The following is a 22,258-nucleotide window of genomic DNA, read 5'->3' as shown; positions in this document are numbered from 1 at the left end:
AGAGCTTTCTGTGCCCTAGTTCCTGTATTGACTAGCCAGGCAACAGGACAAAAAAGAAAAATTCTCTTAAGAATGTAGATCTCATTTATCTTTTCAGTTCATACCCGGTCTCACAGTGGCCTTTTAACTGAATTTGTTAAGGATTTTAAACTCAAATAAGACTATTTTCTCAGCAGATTATAGAAGAAGACTAAAATGTTCTCCCTACCAACATGCTTTAGATAGACAGATGATTTTTTTTGTTTTTTGCTTTTTTTTGTTTTTTGAGACAGGGTTTCTCTGTGTAGTTTTGGTGCCTGTCCTGGATCTTGCTCTGTAGACCATGATGGTCTTGAACTCACAGAGATCCTGTCCTGGATCTTGCTCTGTAGACCAGGCTGGCCTCAACCTCACAGAGATTCGCCTGGTTCTGCCTCCCAAGTGCTGGGATTAAAGACAGCAGTCAACAGAGCTGGGTGTGGTGGGACAGGTCTGTAAGTGCCAGCACTCAAAAAGTTGAGACAGGAGAATTCCAATCTGCAGCCTGGGATACATGGTGAGTTTAAGACCAGCCTGTACACACCAAAATCCTGTCTCAAGGGGGGGGAAAGTCACTAAAAGCTGGTCCCAGAGGAATTCCTTCCTCTAGAGCAAAGACAGTATGCCAAAGTTAAGAATCTGAGCCTTAGCACTGGGCAGAGTTTTGGGGTTTAGCTCAGTTCTTTGATGGACACAATGTAGTAACATCGCTGAGTCCCATACACAAATCACAGACATCAGCTGAGGATAGCCAGCACCTAGCATGTGAAAACACTCAACAATTTCTTGCTGAGAACTAAATAAATCCTTGGTATTGAACTTAACTGTTTCAGTCATGGACTCTGTACAACAAAACTGTGCATCCAGAAACATTAGCAAACATCAATTATTATTTTAGAAATAAGGTTTTAGCCGGGCAGTGGTGGCGCATGCCTTTAATCCCAGCACTTGGGAGGTAGAGTCAGGCCGATCTCTGTGAGTTCAAGACCAGCCTGGTCTACAGAGCAAGATCCAGGACAGGATCTCTGTGAGTTCAAGACCAGCCTGGTCTACAGAGCAAGATCCAGGACAGGCACCAAAACTACACAGAGAAACCTTGTCTCAAAAAACCAAAAAGAAAAAAAAAGAAAGAAATAAGGTTTTATACAGTCAAGACTGGCCTCAAACTTGCTATGTAGCAAAGAACAACCTTGAGAGACGATCCTCCTCCCACTAAACTCCCCAGTGCTGGGTTAAGGATGTATGCTCTACCATGCCCAGTTGTATTCAGTGCTAGGTATCAAATTCAGGGCAAGTACTCTACATCCCCAGCATCGCAAACATTAATTATTAAGAGCACAAGTTCAAGTTGTGGAAAGTGATTAATGACCACAGAACAAGTGACACACATTAAAGAACGTTTACTTTTGTTTGTTTGTTTGTTTGTTTTTTGAGAGAGTTTCTCTGTGTAGCCCTGGCTGTCCTGGAACTCACTCTGTAGACCAGGCTGGCCTCAATCTCACAAAGATCCGCCTGCCTCTGCCTCCAGAGTGCTGGGATTAAAGGTGTGCGCCACCACGCTCCGCGAACGTTTACTTATTATAACCATCTAGATTTAGTGTGATGCAACGCAGCATCAGGTGATTCCCCAGTAGCGTCCTGGTGTGACACTCACTTTTTTGTTTGTTTTTTTGCTTTTAAGACAGAGTCTCACAGTGTAGTCCTGACTGTCCTGGAGCTGGCAGTGTAGACCAGGCTGGCCACCTCTGTCTCTGCCTTTCTAGAATGCTGTGATTAAAGGCGTGCGCCACAACAGCCCGTCCACACTCACTTTTAAAAGGCAGATTTTGCACAGTAATAAAAACTTGTACCAGCTTAGTGCTTTCCTTATGCATAATTATTCAGACGGTAAACAACAAAAATATTTCTGGGATGGTTGTTAACACCTGAAAGTGAGCTCAACTTCCTTCTGAGGCTCTGCTGAAGTGGATTAGCACCAGGTTTAAATCTTGACAGGCCAACAGCTAGCCTCCTGCAAACCCGGAGGACTAAAAAGCCAATTTAGGTGCTAGGGACCCGGCTCCCTCCCCGCCTCTCAGCGTTGGGCTCCGCCCCCCGCAGTACGGCCTGCATCTCCCGTGAGCCTCCTCGACTGTCATTCTTCAGAAGGGAAACCCTTTCCTGCCAAAGAAGCCGCAGACCTCGAATCGCCTGGAGTAGCGCCCGTTACGTCCAGGCTTAGAGGCGGGACTTCCGCTTCCTCGGGCTCTGTCAGTCAGGAGGCGGAAGTTGGTGCCGGCGGGAAGGTTGTAGTGCGGAGCATCGTTGTGCTCTTGCTGGGTTCTGCGTGGGCGCGCCCCTGCTGCACAACCACGACCCGACAGCGAGGTTTCTCGGGGCTCCTCGCATCCGGGTAAGTCCAACGGACTGGTGACGCCAGGAGAAGTGTGTCCCGAGCGCCGGCCGTGGGACAGCGGCCTCGTGCGGACTAGCGGGCGAAGGGTTCTCACTTCCCGTTTGGTTTCGCCCACCTCGCCCGCGGGCAAGGGAATCCTGGGACTCCCTGTCCCTTTCTCAAGGTGGTCCCGATTCCCTTCACTGTTAGCCCGGCTTCGCTCACACTGTGCTCCAGCCGTGGGAGACGCGATTCATTCACACCCGGCATCTGCTTCGAGCCCTTGTCTTTTGCTCAACAATTAACTCTCTACTTCCGCAACCCTGTTCGCGCCTTGTTTTTGAGACAGGGTCTGGCCGCGTAGCCCGGGTTGGCCTGGTACTCTCGGTTCTTCTGCCTCGTCCTCCCGAATGCTGGGATTACCGCTATTGTGCCGGCACGTTTTTAAAGAGCGCACTTGTTAAATTGGTTCCCCCGGCCCCTCCCCCACCCCAATGTGATTGCTTGAATGAAACACAAGGGCCGAGCTTATCTTGTGATTTCGGTACGACCTAATACAAAACTTAATTTTTTAAACTTAGAAATTAGCAGGCTTGGGGCTGGGGAGGTTGCCCCGCTGATGAGATCACTTGCTGCCCAAGCATTAGGATCTGTGTTGGAATCCCCAGCATCCGTCTCCGAAGCTGGTGTGGTTGTAGCGCCTGGACCCCAGAGCTGAGGGAAGGCATACACTGGAGGATCGGTGAGGAGTGCTGGCTGCCAGCCCATCTCCAGGCTCACTGAGAGACCCTGTGTCAAGGGAACAAGGTGGAGAGTGATAGAGCAAGGCATCCAATTCCTTCTTCTGGCCTGTTCACACATGCTCGCCCCTGGGCATACAACACACACACACACACACACACACACACACACATATCACACACATCACACACATCACACACAAAACCAGGAGTCCAAGTTTGCTTACTAGTTTTGTGACAGTTGACCTCCACGTATATAAAGATGCTCATTAAAAATATTTTTGGAAACATCTTTCTTACACAGTGTATGATGCAGAGTAGGTACTTGTCAGGTTCCTTTTTTCTTTTACCAGCATGGCAAATGCTGGGATATGTTTTTAAATGAATGGAGAGTGATTTTTATAGAATTTTATTTTTCTTCCTAGCACTGATCATATGGATACTTTCAGAAGGTTGATATATTTGGTAAATACATCTTAATGATGTAAATTGAAGTAATGCTAAATGTTGGTATTAACAGCTTCAAGACTAAAAATGCTCATTTAATAAGGTGCATGAGGAGTTTGCAGAGTTAAATTTCTGATTTAAGTATGTGCTTTTTATGGGTATCTTTCTGGAGACTGAGAAACCAAGCTCAGCCCAGCTGTTCTTCACAAGTTTGAGACTGTACTTTAAGGCCAGTGCATTTTATGTGTGCACATAAATTTTTTTACAGATGATTGTAAAGTGCTGATCAGTGGCCACTGAATAGAATTGAAACAGAATAGGAAGATGGCAGCAAATCCTTCAGGACAAGGTAATGCATGCTGGGATTTCTGTTATTACTAGAAACTTTCCCTCATACAGTTAATGTATTTGAAGTAGAGAAAATTAGTATAGAACAGTTACTGCATCCAGAATTAAAGAACGAATAGCAAAGTGGAAACCTCCAATTTAAAACCAGCTTAACACCATATTAGCTACACATTTTTAATACTACTAATTGTGTATTTTAACCTGTTAAGATTAGTGATTCACATCATAAACATCTTTTTTCTTTTTTCCATTTATTTTTGTATGGTGTGCATCAGTATATATGCATGTTTGCATGTATGGGTGCATGTATGTGGGGGCGGGCATGCATGCATGTGGAGACTGGAGGTTGACATGGAGAATCATCCTTCATCACTCTTCACCTAATTCACTGAGGCAGGGTCTCTCAGTCAAATCCAGAGCTTGCTGATATGGCTTTCTTTGCTAGCCAGCTTGCTCTAGGGATCCTCTCTCCACTTTCCAAGGCTGGAGTTACAGGTGGGCCGTTATACCCACTCAACATTTATGTGGGTTATAGGGATCTGAACCCTGGTCCTCATGGTTTTGGGAACAAGCGCTGAACCACTGAATCATTTCCCCAGCCTTCATCACACACTTTATCTCTGGCATTTATTTTCTTGCTCTTTTATTTGAAATCAGCATTATTTCTAAAACTGCCATCAGATAATAACTGTGTCTGTCTTCATTGCTGTAAAAACTTCAGTCATTTCACCTGTCTTTAATCAAATCAAGTTAGGCACATGTTGCTATTAAGGAATTTTTATTTGTAAATGTTCTGTTGAAGTAAAAATTTATTCAAGTTTTTAGCTTTTTGAGGGCTATGTATTGAACTGCGATCTTCCTGCTTCAGCCTTCCAGTTGCTAGGATTACAAGTATGTGCCAGATTCAGCTTAAAAATAAAAGTTATTTATTTGTTTGTTTATTTTTGAGGCAAGGTCTTGCTATGTAGTCTTGGCAGTCTAGAACTTATATAGAGCAGACTGGACTCCAACATAGAGATCTGCTTGCTTCCCTAGTGCTGGGATTAAAAGCATGTGCCACCACACTTGGCTCATAAAAACTTAATCTTTAGAAAGTTTATAAGTATTTTTTGAGGGTTTTTTTTGTTTGTTTGTTTTTTGTTTTTTTTTTTTTTTTTTTTGAGACAGAGTTTCTGTGTATAACAGCCCTAGCTGTCCTGGAACTTGCTATGTAGCTCTGTAGACCAAGCTAGCCTTGAACTCACAGGGATCACCTGTCTATGACTCCTGAGCACTAGGATTATTTTTAGGTATTTTTATACATAAAACTTGAAATGGGCCTCTTTCCATATCAAGTCTGAAATGTTTGACTTTTAGGTGTGTTTGACCCATCATCACAGGTAAACATATTTATCTTTAACTTCTTTTCAAAGTTAAGTTAGAAAGGTTCAGATTAAAGTAGTTTGTATGAGATCCTTGGTACTCCCTACCCCTGCCAAAACAGCCAAAATAAGAACTAAGAGCAGTCCATTTAGGAAAGAAAAAAACGTAAAAACCACACAATGTAGTCACAATGAAAACATATTTTAAATTATCCTGTTCTGATAAAAAAATTTGCTGGTAACTTTTCTCTGCAATTGTTGTAGAAACAACTATGGTTGGTATGGCTTTTGGTTGGCCTGTAGCCAGATCTATGAAGCATCCAAAAATCTAACGAGTAATTAGTTGAATCAGCCATTTTCCTTTCATTACTCCTATAGGAATTCTTTTAGTGTCACAGAGCTGCTGCTATTGGACACCAGCAGAGGGAGTCTGTATCATGTTCTGTAGACTTGCAGATTCTCAGTAAAGAATTTAAAAAAATTAAAATTTAATGATGCTTATTTATTTATTTTGAGACAGGGTCTCACTATGTAGACCTGGCTGGCCTGGAACTCTTATTTTATGTGTTTGAGTGTTTTGCCTGTGTGTATGTCTGTGCATCACATGCATGCAATGTCCTTGGAGGCAAGAAGAGGATGTCAGCTCCCCTGAGACTGAAGTTACAGGTTGTGAACCGCCGTGTGGGTGCTGGAAATCAAACCCATGTCTTCTAAGAGAGCAACCAGTGCTCTTAATTGCTGAGCCATTTCTGCAGCACCTTAGTAAAAATTTTAGTCTTTTATTGTATTTTGCTATCTATAATAAATTACTTTTGCACTATTTATGTGTCTAGAAATTGGATGGAGGCTGATTGTCTCGCTTATTCTAAAATGGTAACTGAAAGAAACATGATTTATAAAAATAAGAAAAAGACTCAATATACGCATTATAATTCATTAGTGTCTCTTATGCAGGGGTCAAACATTCAGTGTATTCTTGTCCATTGGCTGGCTTGGGTTGAAAGCCCAGGAGATGAGTTAAGCACACTGGGTGGATTTGTGAGGGAGGTAAGAGGCAGTTAAATCATAAAGGATCCAACCTAATCAATGACTTAATCTCTTGATGGATTCAGGGTTTAAAAAGCCTGCTAGGAGGTGGTAGAACTGTAAAAGGACAAGGCTGGGATGTCATTGGGGAAGTGGGTTATGGAGGGTGGTTTGAATGTGTTGGCCCTGTTCTATCTGTTCTCTAGCTGCCATCATGAAATTATGTCTCACCTCAAGCTCAAAGCAATGGATCCAGGCATCCATGCACAAAAACTTCTGAAACAATGGACCAAAAAGACCTGGGTTCAATTCTCAGCACCAGTGTGGCAGCTCATAATCATCTGTAATTCCAGTTTCAGGGAATTTGATGCCCTTGTATGGCGGGCTTCCTTAGACACTAGGCACACATGTGGTACACAGCTATGGGTGCAGATACAACACCTATACACATAACACCCTGTTATGCATGTGTGTGGAAGGAATTGTTTCTCTCCTCCCACCTGATGTAGTCAGGCTTGTCAGCGAGCACCTTACATCAGCTGGCCCTTCCTGGTGTTTTAAGATAGCCAAAAAAGCTGGGGGGCGGCAGGACACACACCTAACACTCTTTCAGATCTACCGGGCAGTTTTCCATAGTATAGTAGTAACCAGAATTTCTAAATTCGTTAAGCTTTTGGCAATCACTGAAGTCCTACTTTTCTTTATCCAGTGTAATGTGGAACATTTGGTAGGTTCTCAGTAATCATTTGATTTATGAGTTGATTAGTTGTAACATCTTAAGAATTTTACATGTTTTTGGAGAAATTTGAATGTAGAAGCAGACCACAAACTAAAATTTGGCTAAGGTACCATTCTGTATCTTTTTTGTTTTTAGGTTGTATACATGCTCGCGTGCGCGCGTGCGCGCGTGCGTGCGTGCGTGCGTGTGTATGGCGCGCATGCGCGTGCATTTGTATGTGTAGGAGTGTGTGACCTGGTGTACATGTGGAGGTCAGAAGACAACTTCATAGAGTCTGTTCTCTCTTTCCACCTTTATGTGGGCCCCACTATTGAGCCCGGATTGCCAGGCCTGTGTGACAAGCACCTTTCCTTATTGAAGCATCTAGCCTGCCTCCCTATTTCTGTACCTTGAATGGTGTCTTAGTTCTTCCTTATTGATAAATGTGGCAGCCAGATCAGTCCAACTTGTGTAGCTAAAGTTTTCCTGCCTGGCCCACAGTCAGGACAAATCTCTCTCACCTGCCAGTCCCACAGCCGCTTAGACCCGAACAAGTAAACACAGAGACTTATATTGGTTACAAACTGTATGGCCGTGGCAGGCTTCTTGCTAACTGTTCTTACAGCTTAAATTAATCCATTTCCATTAATCTATACCTTGCCACATGGCTCGTGGCTTACCGGCATCTTCACATGCTGTTTGTTATCGTGGCAGCTGGCAGTGTCTCTGACTCAGCCTTCCACTTCCCAGCTTTATTCTCCTCCTTGTCCCGCCTACACTTCCTGCCTAGCCAATGGCCAATCAGTGTTTTATTTATTGACTAATTAGCAACACATTTGCCATACAGAACATCCCACAGCAAACTTGATTTCAGAGAGAGCCTGTGTAATACACATGGAAGGAATGGAAACTTTGATTTCATAGTTTCATAGAGTGGTAACCTAGAGATCAGTGGGTACTGCTGACTTGGAGTCACTCTGGGTGCTTTCTCCTGATCTTAGAGTCCTGTGTAGGAATAGACTGGCATAGCATCTGGGAAGGGTCCTGTTTGACCCCTGCTTGGTTTTTTGTTTTTGTTGTTTGTTTGTTTGTTTGTGAGACAAGATTTCTCTGCATAGCTTTGACCTCACAGAGATCCGCCTGCCATTAATTTCCACATAGACTGTAACTTTGACTAATGACATGAAAAATCACCATTGTAATTCAACTATAGAAACAACCACCACCGCCCAGCTCAGGCTTATATTTTAAGGTGTGCTTGTCTCTCAAGCACCACTGATGTGTTTAAAGGATTTGTGAAAATTCTCATATTTATACCTTTTAAAGAGTATATGCAGCTGGGCAGTGGTGGCACATGCCTTTAATCCCAGTACTGGGGAGGCAGAAGCAGCTAGATCTCTGTGTTCAAGGCCAGCCTTGTCTACAGAGTGAATTCCAGGACAGCCGGGGCTATACAGAGAAACCCTGTCTCGAAAAACCAAAACAGAGAAAGAAGGGGGATACAGAGACACATTTTGGAGTAGGATTTTAAAGCCTAGATTCCTTTTTTATTTCATTTTTGAACTGCTAAAGCAAATACATATTAAGGTTTGAACCGTAGGCCCCAGGTTAAAATTGGGGATGAAACTGGGTCAAAGAAAAATAATATTGTATAGTAACAAGAACATCTGTATAGTTCGGAGAGAGCTTGGGTCCCTCAGTCCCATTCAGACTGTCCTAGGAGATCTTTAATGTGAATGTAATTTAGAAAGCTGATGCTAATAACTACCCTGAATAATGTAACACTGCTTACTGAAGGGATTAACAGGAGTCTGTTGATGTTAACAAGAAGGGAAAAAGAATTCTGGATGATAATGAGTCATAGTAACTACTATATGGGAGGCAGTTTGCTAGGTGTTTTCTGATGTTTGTACTTCCTATAACTACTCTTTGATGTTGTTACTGTTATCCCTATTGGTTCTAAGGCATGGTGAGGCAATTTTCTTGATAGTAAATAATATGTAGTCTACTGGTATGAGAACCCGACTAGATTCCATGTCTCAGTTCCTTATTCATTTAGTTCCCACACTGTTTGTATTAGAGTTTTCTAGAGGAACAGAACCAAGAGAACACACACAAACACACACACACACACACACACACACACACACAGTTGTAAAGAGGGGTTATTGTATCCTTAGACTGTGGTGAATGTATGAAATGGATGCACAAAAAAATGTTAAGCCAATAAATAAAAAATATTAAACTGATATTCCCAGAGACTTTCCTTTAATACTAAGTGTACATGTCATAAGTATGGTACTTAGATTTACTGTATAGTTGTGGAGAGTATGCAGCTTGTAGAATAGCAACTTGAAAGGTTTAACATTAAGGTAACTTTTAAAAGTCTTGTTTTAAAATCAATATAATAACTGTAATTGAAAAATATATTATTGGGGCTGCAGAGATGATTCAGTGGTTAAGAGCATTTATGCTCTGTAGATGTAATTCTAAACAGTCTTATTAAATAAGAAACACAGAGCCAAATAAAGAGTTAAAAGCCCAGAGATCCAGCAGTCGTCAAGAGCTAAGACCACCTTATCTTACCACTTGCCTGCTGTCCTTTCTCTGAGAGAGAGAGAGACCTTCTTCCTGTGTCCTGTCTTTTTATTGTCTTTCTGTTCTGCCTTCTCATTGGTTCTAAACCCAACCACATGACTTCCTCGTCACTGCCTGTCTATACAGACCTCCAGGTCTCTGTGGTTCGTACTGAGATTAAAGGTTCGGGTCATCGCTTGGCTGTGTCCTTGAACACACAGAGATTCTGCCTGCCATGTGATCGAATTAAGGGCGTGTGCCACCACCGCCGGACTTCTGCTAAATGGCTTGCTTTTAGCTCTGATCTCTAGGCAACTTTATTAATATACAAATAAAATCACATTTCAGCACAAATAAAATATCACCATAGTGCTCTTTTAAAGGGCCAGAACTCAGTTCCCAGCACTCACATTGGGTGTGGGAACTGCCTGTAATTTCAGTTCAAGAGGATCTAGTTCCCTCGGCCTCCATGTGCACTGGCATGCATGTACACACACACACACACACACACACACACACACACACACACACACACAAAGTTTCTTTAAGGCAGGCGTTCTTAACCCATGGGTTGCAACTCCTTTGGGAACCTAATGACTCTTTCACAGGGGTCCCATATTAGATATTTACATTATGAATCGTAACAGTAGCAAAATTACAGTTATGAAGTAGTAGTGAAAATAATTTTATGGTTGGGGGTTACTACAACATAAGTAATTGTATTAAAGGAGCTCAGTATTAAGAAGGTTGAGAGGGGAAAAAGTTTAAGGGAAATTTTTGTTTGTTTGTTTTTTAAGAGAGAAATGTTACCTATAAGTTTGCTATTAATTATACAGAATAATTTTCGTTCTTTTGTTTTAGAAATAAAAAGAATTCCAGTTAGTCTGTAAGTATGGTAGAGCTGGTAAAAGGAAGTGACTATCACCTCTTGGGTTCTAGATGTACTTTGAGAATTGCTTACTTGAGATTTTTTTAGTGACAAAGGAAAATATGGGAGTAAAATGTTTCTGAGTGTTAAAATGAGAATATATGATTGTGAATGAGTGTTTTCTATTGCTGTGTAGAGACACCATGACCGTGGCAGTTCTTGTAAAGGAAAACATTTAATTGGGGATTTTACAGCTCAGAGGTGTAGTCCATTGTCATCATGATGAGAAGCATGGTGGCACGCAGGCAGACTTGGTGCTGGAGAAGGAGCTGAGAGTTCTACATCTTGCAGGCAACAGGAAGTGGACTGGGACACTGGGCATGGCTTGAGCATGTATGGAACCTCAAAGCCCACCCCCACAGTGACACTTCTTCCAACAAGGCCATACCTACTTTAACAAAGCCATACCTCTTAATAGTGCTACCTCCCATGAGCTTATGGAGGCCAGTTACATTCAAACTACTACATTCCACTCCCTGGCCCCCATAAACTTATAATATAATGCAAAATGTATTTTAGTCCAACTTTACAAGTCTCCAGAGTCAATAATCACAGTCTCAACAGTGTTTCAAAGTTCAAAGTCTCTTCTGAGATTCATGTAATCTCTTAACTATATTCACCTATAAAATCAAATAAAAAACAGACCACATACTTCTAACATATAATGGCACAGGATATACATTACCATTCCAAAATATAGAGAAAGGAGCATAGTAAGGAAATACTGGACAAAAGCAAGACCAAAAAAAGCTGGGCAAATTCCGACTCTGCATCTCCATGTCTGATGTCAAAATGCTCTTCAGATCTCCAGCTTCTTTCAGCTTTGTTGACTGTAACATATTTCTCTTTCTTGGGCTCGTTCCACTCCCTGTTAGCAGCTCTTCTCTACGGGGATCCCATGGCTCTGGCCTCTTCAACATCTTGGGGTCTCCAAGGCAATCCAGGCTTCACCTTCACAGCTTCACAGAATGGCCTCTCTAGGCCTCCATTTATTCTGGACCCTGGAATCCAGACTCCAGACTCAGCAGCCTTCCTTAGCTGTTCCTTGACTCTAAAGCCAGATCCACATAGCCAAAGCTGCCAAATTTTGCTGCTTGCTGGGGCTGGAACATGGTCCCCTTATTCAGCTACATCTGTTTTCTGTGGTTTCTTTTATTGCGTAAGCTTGGCTGTTCTGAAACTCCTCTGTAGACCAGGCTGGCCTTCAACTCAGAGATCTTTCAATTACATCTTCACTTGTCTTCACTGCCTAAGCTTGGCTGTTCTGGAACTTCCTCTGTAGACCAGGCTGGCCTTCAACTCAGAGATCTTTCAATTACATCTTCACTTGTCTTCACTGCCTAAGCTTGGCTGTTCTGGAACTTCCTCTGTAGACCAGGCTAGCCTCAAACTCAGCAATTCACTAGCCTCTGCCTTCCAAGTGCTGTGATAAAGGCCTGCATCACCACACCCAACTCTAAGCTTTTAATTCCTTTTCACAAGTTGGAATTTAGCTGGGTGGGATCTTTCCCTGAGGTCACCATTCCCTTTATTCCATTTCTTAATCTGTTTATCTCTTTGAACACAGGACTTTGTTCCATTCCACTTCCTGGTGCTCCTTTTCTCCTCAAATTATATATTTTGTATTTTTCCTTGTTCAGCTTGCTCCCTTTCATTATAAATCTGTATAAGCAAGATGTAGAACTCTCAGCTCCTTCTCCAGCACCATGTCTGCCTGCATGCTGCCATGCTTCTCACCATGATGATAATGGAAAATGGATAAGCCTCTGAAACTAAGTAATCCAATTAAATGTTTTACTTTACAAGAGCTACTGTGGTCATGATGTCTCTTCACAATAAAGAAACCCTAACTAAGACAGAAGTTGGTACCAGAAGTAGGGTATTGATGTGATGGGTCTGACCGTGCTTTTGTTTGAAGGGATATGTAATCACATGACATAGCTATATGAGGCTGTTTTGAGATTTCCTCTGCCAACAGAATTAATTCAAATCTCTTCACTTTAGCCTCAGCCATACTTTTCAGACAAGGGCAAAAAGCAACCACATTCTTTACCAAAATATCACAAGAAAGATCTCTAGGCCACATACTGACATTCTCCTCTGAAACCTCTTGAGCCAGCCCGGTCACAGTTCAAATCACACTCAGCACCACTGTCTTCCGTGTTCCTACTAGGATGGCCCATTAAGCAGCACTTAAAGCATTCAGTTGCTTCTCTAATCCACAGTCCCAAGGTCCATATCCCTTCAAACAAAAGCATAGTCAGACCTATCTCGGCAATACCCCACTTTTGGTACCAATTTCTGTCTTAGTTAGGGTTTCTTTGCTTTGAAGAGACACCATGACCACAGCAGCTCTTATAAAACATTTAATTGGATTGCTAACAGTTTCAGAGGTTTGTCCATTTTCCATTATCATCAAGGCGAGAAGCATGGCAGCATGCAGGCAGACATGGTGCTGGAGAAGGAGCTGAGAGTTCTACGTCTTGCAGGCAACAGGAAGTGAACTGAGCATGGCTTGAGCATGTATGAGACCTCAAAACCCACCCCCACTTCCTCCAATAAGGCCATACCTACTCCAACAAAGTCACACCTCCTAATAGTGCCACTCCCTATGACCTTTGGGGGGACAATTACATTCAGACTAAGACTTATCATTTGAAAAGTGAAAGTATTTTAGTGTACTGTTTCATTCTAAGAAAATTGTATTTGACGGACATGAGGATATTATAGTTCCTACTGTATATGAGATAATACAGTAAATAGTTCTTGTGCTAAGAGTGAACACAGGCACATAAGCTATAACATGAGACCATAGGTATTAAAGAAAATCTCACTAGTGAGTATACCCTTTTGTTTAAGTAGTTTATCCTTTGAGTTTGTAAGAATTCTACTGGTGAGAGAAAATGAGAAAAATTGTACCTTACTTCATATGACCAGACAGACTAACTAGTTTGCCTTAAGTTTCAAGTCTGAAGTAAGAAATTATTAGTACTTAAATAGTATTTATTGACTTTTTTATACTTTCATAGTGTAAATACTTTGCTCAAAACTCACACTCCGTTAGGTCATGTTTTTTATTTGTTTGTTTGTTTGTTTTTGTTTTTGAGACAGTCTCACTGTGTAGACTTAGCTGGCCTGAGACTCACTATGTATATGTAAACCAGGTTTGCCTCCCCGAGTTCTGGAATTAAAGGTGTTGCCACCACACCCAGTTTAGATCTAAAACTTTAAAAAGGAAGGATGCATTTCAGAATGGTAAGGCCAGCTCAGAAGATGCAAACCTACACAGCCTTTTCTTCTGAGCTCTTGCTTTTCAAGTCCCAGGATTACAATGTATCACTGTGCCCAGCTTTAGGTTTCAACTCTAGTAGTCTTTTAAGTTTTCATTGAATTTGAACATCATGTGTAAACTTGAGAGTTTTTTAATTTGTAATAAATTCTGGAATATTATGTATGATTATGAAGCAATTATATCCAATTATAAATTAAGTTGCTTAGTAATGGTTTCAAAGGCAAAGCGAAAAATCTTTCAAAAATTTTCTAAGAAGCATTTCCATGCTGTCTATGAGCTCATTTTAAAATGTTAGTTGTCATATAGTGTGGCCCCCACAGTAAAGTACCTGGGAATTTCAGAAACCTAATGAATGGTTGCCCCGCAGTCACTGGCCCGCCGTCACTCCAGCTGTAACTCTGGCTATCACCTCTTCTTGTCTCTCTCCCTCTCGCTGTCTCTGTTTATTTTTAGCTTATGCTGGCTTAGAATTCATTCAGTACCAGTAGCCCAGATTGGCCTGCAATTCTAGCAGTCTTCCTGTTTGAGAGCTCTAGGGCTAAGATTACTGGTATGAGCTTCACGCCTGGTTAACTCTTCTCTTTTTAATATTCAAATTGACAGTCTGGTTAGCCTCAACTGGCTTCTTTGTCCAAGGGCGACCTTGGACTTTTTTTTTTTCTTTTTTTTAAGGACTTCTTGCCTTCTTACAGTAAGATATCCCAGATCTGATCTGCAGTGCCCTTTATTTTTTTGTAACAGGGTCTGATGTAGCCCAGGCTAGTCTTAAAACCTTGCTGTACAACCGAAGGTAGTCTTGAATGCCTGATCTGCTGCTTTCACCTCCCAAGGGCGAGGACCCCCTAAGAGTGGGTCATCATGTCCAGCTTCGTGGTGCATCTTCACTGTGGGAGAGAGGCTTTATACATTAGACCACATAGTCAGTGACATCATTAGCTTGCTTTGCTCTCGGAGAACAGTGCAGGTTCGTGCTATGTACAAAACTAGCCTGTTCTGTTTCCGCTGTACTTGGGATAAGTTCACCCTCCCTGGACATGTCATTCTTGGCCTGCCTGACCCACTGTCATTCCCTGGGAAAGAAGAAGGGGCATTTCAGCAACCTGACAGTTGATGTTGATGGCCTGTTTTCCTCGGAGAGCATATCAGCAGGAAATGGGCTCTAGATCTAGTATGAAAAATTGCCTGGAAAGTTCATAAAACCATCTTTTTAGAAATGCCAGAATGTACTGTCACTGGTAGTTATTAAAAAGGAGTCTGCTGTTACTAGAATTTGTGGTATAACAGATTCAGAGATGGAAAATGGGAGAGGATAAATTACTAAAATGGATATGGCATTTCCCAGACTCCTGCCTATAGACAGGCTGCTGGTGCCTGGTTAAACTGCGAACTGCAAGTTCCAGCTCTGTCTGGTTAGGCCCCTATCTATGAATACCTTATACATGCTGTGCCATCTCAACCAGTCTCCCTCTTGGGGACATTTCCACCTACCAGGTCTTCTCTGTAAGTCAGTATAAAATTCTCACAGTCCCACAGATGGGTATTTAGGCGTGCTTAGGTCTACCCTTATTGAAAGTGCCCTCTTCCCAAAGTTATCCTTCTAGTCTCCAGAGCTGTAATTGTCTCCTGCTCCTCTTATTCTATATCCTTCTGTGTTTCCCAGTCCTTTTACACTCCCCGACCCCCTGTCTTTCTGTCTGTCTCCCCTCACTAGCTAGGGATCAGAAATGCAGACTCCTTTGGTAGTACAAAAAAGTCTGCTGAGGATTATAAAGAGCGTGAGAGTGGCCAGCTAGAGGGAGAATAAATACTCTCTGGTTCTGGCTTGTTGCTGCTGTGTGGGAGTCTGAGTTAGACAGATTTGCAGAGGCTAGAGATCTGAGAATGTGGAATCCTTCAGTGTTCACATGTTGGCATTTTAATTCGGATTTGTTTGATTGTTTGTTGTTTGTTTTTTGAGACAGGGTTTTAACTCTGTAGCCCTGGCTGTCCTGGAACTCACTTTGTAGACCAGCCTGGCCTCGAACTCGGAGATTCACCTGCTCCTGTCTCCCAAGTCCTGGGTTTAAAGGTGTTTGCCACCACCATCTGACTTTAATTTGGATTTTTAAAGCTTAGCTGCACACTGCCTGCTGCAGGACTTTGCAACACGTGCTGAGATCTTATCTAAGTTTAAGGCTTAGAATTAAGTCAAATATTAAATAAGTATTTGATAAAATGAGGTGTCTATATATCTTATGAGTTGTGCTATTTCTTAGACTTGCTTTCTGGTCTGGTCATTTGTAATTCTTTGGTTTTTCCTTCAAAAATGTATCATTTTTTAATGAATTTGATCTGAGTATGCACAGTATTTGTTTTGGTGGTTTTTTTTGTGATTTATTTATTTTATGTATATGAATGTTCTGTCTGCATGTACGCCTTTATGCCAGAAGAGGGCATCAGATCCCACTATAGATGGTTGTGAGCCACTTGTGGTTGCTGGGAATTGAACTCAGGACCTCTGGAAGAGCAGTCAGTGCTCTTAACTGCTAAGCCATCTCTCCAGCCTGCATAATGCTTTTTTCTTCATGTAAGAATCTGCACACCTGGGCTGGAGAGATGGCTCAGCGGTTAAGAGCACTGGCTGGCTGTTCTTCCAGAGGTCCTGAGTTCAATTCCCAGCGACCACATGGTGGCTCACAACCATCCATAATGAGATCTGGTGCCCTCTTCTGGCCTGCAAGCATGCGTGTAGGCAGAACACTTATACATAATAAATAAATAAATCTTTTTTTTTTTTTTTTTAAAAAGAGGGGCTGGAGAGTTGGCTCAGAGGTTAAGAGCACTGGCTGTTCTTCCAGAGGTCCTGAGTTCAATTCCCAGCAACCATATGGTGGCTCATAACCATCTGTAATGAGATACGGTGCCCTCTTCTGGCCTGCAGGGATACATGGAAACAGAACACTGTATACATAATAAATAAAATCTTAAAAAAAAAAAAAAAAGAATCTGCACACCTGTAGATTTGACTGTCCAATATTTTGGGCCCCCAAATTTAGTCCAAAACAAATGCTGTAACTCATACCTTGGTGAGTAGAATTATTTAGACCTGAGTCTTGGTGCTGGAATTGTGGTTAGTGGAAGAGTGCTTGCATGGGATATACAAGGGATGGGTCCTGCTACTGCAAAAATTAAACACATCTTAAAAGTCCTTACTTTTATTTTGTATCCATCTATTATGCTCATTGGGTTTTTTTGTTTTTGACTTTTTTTTTAAATATTATGTGTGTGGGTGTTTTGTTTACATGCATGTCTGGGTGCCTACAGAGTTCCAAAGATGGTATCAGATCCCCTGGAACTGGAGTAACAGTTGTGAGCTGCCTGTGGGTGCTGGGAATTGAACCCAGGTCCTCTGGAAGAGCAACCAGTACTCTTAACTATTGAGCCATCTCAGCACACACATACACACACTTTTTAGGGTTGAACTAGGTAGCCTTAGTTGACCTAGAACTCAACAAAAATCCACCTGCCTCTGTTTCCTGAGAGTGTTGGAATTAAAGGTGTATGCTACCATTGCTGAGCCTGTTTTTTGTTTGTTTGTTTTAAGTCAGGGTGTCATGTAGCCCAGGCTGCCCTTGAACGTGCTGCATAGCCAGAGATGACCTTGAACTCTTGATCTCTGCCTCTACCGCACAGGTGTAGGTATGCACCACCACATCTAGTTTATGCTATATTGGAGGTCGAATCCAAGGGTTTTGCATATTCAGCAAACACCCTACCAACTGAGCTAAACTCCCCACCCCATTGGATTTTTTGTTTTGTTTTAAAGAGATAAGGTCTCATGTAGGCCAGGCAGGCCTTGAACTCCACCTCTCAAGTGCTGGGATTATATGTTTGCTACCACATCTGGTAATGTATTATGCTCTTAAAGTTGCTGGGAAATGGCCAGTGGGGAGAAAGAACTTCCTAGTGAGTTCATGACCATGCTAGAGAATAGGAACTTTGCTTTCTGGCTTCTCCATGGCCTTGCTCTAAAGTGCTTCTTATTCCCCCTCCCTTCTTTTTCTTTAGGTTTTCAAAATAAAAACAGAGTTGCGATTTTGGCTGAACTGGACAAAGAAAAAAGAAAATTACTTATGCAGAACCAATCTTCAGCAAGTCACCCTGGAGCTAGGTATTGACTGTTCTTTGGAGGTGCTATTATTAATCATACTTTTAAAAAGAAAAGCACTGACTAGCACTCTTTGGAGGTCTCATTACTGTTAGAATTAGGTCTACACTTTAAGCTTCTCCTTACCAAAATCCCAATTGTGTTCATAGTCTGCCCCTTCCTATTACGTCATGTGCATCATCACATTTCATCATCGCTGCTGTTGTCTGTGAGATTTGGTCTGCATCTCTGTATAGCCCTAGTGCTCAGCACAGAGGCAGCTGTCTAGTAGCTGCTTTAGAATCTCAGGAGTAAGCACTGTCAGTGTGGCTTTCTTTTTTTTTTTAATTCACAGTTGTTCAATCTGTGTAGAACATGGTTATCATACGTGTAATTATGATACAGACAATGAAGTATGGTTTTACTGTCGATAAACATCATGCTATTTGTTAACAGTTTTTAAAAACGTTAATGTCCGCTGGGCGGTGGTGGTGCACGTTTTTTTTTTTGTTTTGTTTTGTTTTTCGAGACAGGGTTTCTCTGTGTAGCTTTGCGCCTTTCCTGGAACTCACTTGGTAGCCCAGGCTGGCCTCGAACTCACAGAAATCCGCCTGGCTCTGCCTCCCAAGTGCTGGGATTAAAGGCTTGCGTCACCACCGCCCGGCTGTGAAACCTTATCTCAAACCCCCTCCTTCCCTACCTCTGACCCCCAAAGAAAAAGAAGCAGCAGCAGCAACCTGAGTTCTACTCCTAGGACTTACATGGTATAGAAAACTGATCTCCATATGTCTGACACAAAACCAACAAGTTAAAAACCGTTTTTAAAGGAATATACTTAATGAACACTATGTGATTCAACATAAGCCCATAAAGGCTTAGGGATTAACTCTGTGGTTTAGTGTGCTTGAGGCCTTCCGTATGATTTCTAGTGCTACACATAGAAAACAGAAACACCACATGATCTCTTTAGATTTCTTATACAGCATGGTGGTTAGTAAATAATGATGTATACCTGAAAATTACTGAGAGATCTTGTATAATATCTTGTATAGTATCATAGTATTGGCATATGACCTGATGGATAGGTTATCTGGCTTGACTTAATTTTTTAATGTATACAAATATCAAAACACTATAACCAAAAATATGTACATAAATATTCTTATGTGTCTGCTATACCTCAATTTTAAAATGTAATTTACTGTAATAAAAATGTGCCAATCTAATAAATCCCCTTGTATAGTTTTTGTTTTGTTTTGTTTTTGTTTTTTTAAGATAAGGATATCTCTGTGTTTGGTAACCAAGTAACCAAGATTTCCATTTTAGCATCTCCCTCTCCAGACCCTCTCTTAATAAGGACTTTCGGGATCATGCTGAGCAGCAGCACATTGCAGCCCAGCAGAAGGCAGCTCTTCAGGTGAGTAACAGGAACCTACAGCCCGCTCTCATTGGAGAGTTCCAGGTACTAGAAGGCAACACAGTGCTTACTTTGTGTCTCAATGGAGCAATGGCAATAATCATGTTCCAAACATAATCGGGGGGGGTTTGCCGATGTTTGCTCATGCCCACAGGGATTGAAAGACCAGTACAGTGGTAATCAAAGTATCTTTTATGTGTTAATGCAGTCATGATTAATTCTCTGCTGTGCTTTGCCAAGGGATTGCTTGTTCACAAAACTGTTTAGACAGAATGATACAGAAAATTGAACTGGCTGGTTTAATAGGAGCATATGTATCTCCAAATATGTCACACCATTACTTTGTCTGTTGTCTTCCTGGTTTACCATTTGGATATCTTTTTAATAGTCTACACTGCTTGCATGGACAATATTTAAAAACTCTTACTGTTAAGCTTATGAATGTGATATTCCAGCTTGGAAACATTATTCTTAAAAGTAATAGTTTTAGTATTACATTCCTCTTGGATAATTTACAATTCCCAGAGACCTTGGGTGAAACATCCTTTTGGGGGGTGGGAGGCGAGGAGGTTATTCATATAAAACCCCTGTATATCATCACTTCAAGGGTGGAATGGGAGGATCTTGAGTTCCAGGCCAGCCTGGGTTACATAGCAAAACCCTATCTCATAAAACTTAAAAAAAAAAAAAATTGAAAGGTATAGTGTAATTGCCTTTGCTTTTAGGAAGAATCCCAGAATTAGAATGGACATTATAAAGATCATCTCACTTTAAATGGCTAAAAGCAGTCCTTTTTAAATAAGAGAGAAGTTACTGACAGTTTTTAATGAGTTGCATTCCGAAGTCCTCTCTGGATTTTAGTCATCAGTGGTCTCGGTTCGCCATCCCTTCAGATGCTGCCCTCCCAGGCTTTGGGCTCGTGACCTTTGCTGCTGCTTTTTTTCATTCCAAGAACAAAGCAGTCGTGTCTGCTGATGGAAGAGTCAGTCCCACAGAGATAGATACAGAGGCTGCTGGATGAGTGCCTGATACAGCGTGTTAATCTGAACGGTGTTATCGTCCGTCCGTCTGTGTAAACATAGTTAGCACCGTTAGACCTGTTACAAATAAACTAGATCTTAGGAATTCAGGAAGGTACGGACTTCTAATGCCTCAGTTGAAACAAACGTGTCTCTTACTAGCTTTTGTTGTTTTACTCTTTCTCAGCATGCTCACGCACATTCATCCGGATACTTCATAACTCAAGACTCAGCGTTCGGGAATCTCATTCTCCCTGTTTTACCTCGCCTTGACCCAGAATGAAGACAGTGTCTGGATAAAGGGACCTCGTACTATCCAGTGGCAGAGCTCTCATTCAGCTCTGTACAAACTGACTTTGGAATTTTGGAGAACTTAGTTTTTGTTTCTTTAAAGAAAGGAATAAGTGAGTGAGTGAGAAAGAAGGGAGCAGGGATGCTGAGGACTTTGAAGCTCTATGGCTGGCAGAGTTGGGTGTGCTGGCCGTGACTACGTTTTTTGTATTACCATTTAACTCTTCACTCTCAGACTCAGAATCGCTTAGTTTCATAAAATCTGCATCACGTTCATCAAGTCGGACTGAATGTCTCCTGCATGAAGCCCTGGGGTTGAGCCCAGCACCACACAGACAAGCTCTGATGCGCAGGCCTGTAATCTCGGCTTAGAGAAACACAGGCAGGAGGATAAGAACTTCAAAACCGTCCTTGCCTAGGTAGTGATTTTGAGACCAGTCTGAGGATATAAGACTGTGCCTCAAAACACATACACACACACACACACACACACACACACACACACACACACACACACAAAACCAAACCGAAAGAACCATGTGTAGTCCTAAAGTTAGAGAAACGAGGATGCTTTTTAAAAATGTAAATCAGCCGGGCGGTGGTGGCGCACGCCTTTAATCCCAGCACTCGGGAGGCAGAGGCAGGCGGATCTCTGTGAGTTAGAGGCCAGCCTGGGCTATAGTGAGATCCAGGACAGGCACAAAGCTACACAGAGAACCCTGTCTCAACCCCCCCACCCACCCCCAAAAAAACTACAAACAACAGGGTTACATCACAAACATCTGGTTTCTGTGCTCAGAAGCAATCCAGAAATATGCGGAGTTGATAACTAGTTCTCCTACTCGGAATTTTAAAAGAAAATTACAAATAAGACTCAATTACCAACCAATCTTAAATCGTTTTCAAATAAATGCTATTATAAATGATGTGACTAAATACTGTTATAAAAAACAACTAAGTAATATGGTGGCTTTAAATGTATTTGTCTTCTCACTTCATTTTGCTACAGAAGTGGTGTGTCTGAGTGGTTTTCTATTTTTTATCTAATTGAAAATTTAATTAGGCAAATTAAGGCCTTTAAAAGTCTTTTAAATAAAAAAAAGACTTAAGCAGGTCACTCAATAGGGCCCAACTTTAACAAGAAACTAAGGTGCTTACTTAGATATGTAGTTACCACTGTCCGCCCTTTGTCCTACAGAACTAGAGTGTGAGTAAAAGTGTGAGCCGGGCGGTGGTGGCGCACGCCTTTAATCCCAGCACTCGGGAGGCAGAGGCAGGCAGATCTCTGTGAGTTCAAGGCCAGCCTGGGCTACAGAGCGAGATCCAGGACAGGCTCCAAAACTACACAGAGAAACCCTGTCTCAAAAAACCGAAATAAATAAATAATAAAATAAAGTATGGAAGCATGGGTTAGACAGTTCTGGAACACATCTTGCACACAAATGTCATGATCTAAGTGATACTTTGTAAGGATCCTGAGGATTGAATCTAGGGATTTGTAAAAGCTGTGCAGTGTTGTTTCCCTGAGCCAAAGCCCCAGGCCCTCTGACCCCGTGTAACCAACTGTCCTGCATCC

General features: G+C 41.9%; 1 protein-coding gene across 5 annotated transcripts; it reads left to right on the top strand.

Annotated features, from left to right (window-relative positions):
* The first annotated feature begins 2,260 nt into the window (after nucleotides 1-2,260).
* On the top strand, nucleotides 2,261-21,644 carry Inip (INTS3 and NABP interacting protein). 5 transcript variants are annotated; one of them, XM_059254415.1, is made up of 5 exons: nucleotides 2,261-2,410; nucleotides 3,848-3,928; nucleotides 17,877-17,979; nucleotides 19,282-19,372; nucleotides 20,234-20,501. In XM_059254415.1, the coding sequence occupies exons 2-5, from the start codon at nucleotides 3,904-3,906 to the stop codon at nucleotides 20,345-20,347; spliced, it is 333 nt and encodes a 110-aa protein (XP_059110398.1). In that variant the 5' UTR covers nucleotides 2,261-2,410; nucleotides 3,848-3,903; the 3' UTR covers nucleotides 20,348-20,501. The 5 variants fall into 5 exon arrangements, with proteins under 5 accessions (XP_059110398.1, XP_059110396.1, XP_059110397.1 ...); XM_059254414.1 differs by lacking the exon at nucleotides 2,261-2,410 and adding an exon at nucleotides 2,459-2,936; XM_059254417.1 differs by lacking the exons at nucleotides 2,261-2,410; nucleotides 20,234-20,501 and adding exons at nucleotides 2,480-2,936; nucleotides 20,579-21,644.
* Nucleotides 21,645-22,258: the final 614 nt, after the last annotated feature.

This window comes from Peromyscus eremicus, chromosome 2, assembly GCF_949786415.1.
Source record: "Peromyscus eremicus chromosome 2, PerEre_H2_v1, whole genome shotgun sequence".
Taxonomy (NCBI): domain Eukaryota; kingdom Metazoa; phylum Chordata; class Mammalia; order Rodentia; family Cricetidae; genus Peromyscus; species Peromyscus eremicus.
This window is presented reverse-complemented; position numbering and strand designations above follow the sequence as displayed.

What these genes read in the sequence shown, in the direction of transcription:
- Inip (XM_059254413.1), top strand. Translation starts at nt 2,901, where the DNA reads ATGAAACACAAGGGCCGAGCTTATCTTGTGATTTCG. An exon ending in GAGCTTATCTTGTGATTTCG is followed by an intron (nt 2,937 to 17,876) that starts GTACGACCTAAT and finishes CTTTTTCTTTAG; the next exon opens with GTTTTCAAAATAAAAACAGA. An exon ending in AGCAGAAGGCAGCTCTTCAG is followed by an intron (nt 19,373 to 20,233) that starts GTGAGTAACAGG and finishes TCTGGATTTTAG; the next exon opens with TCATCAGTGGTCTCGGTTCG.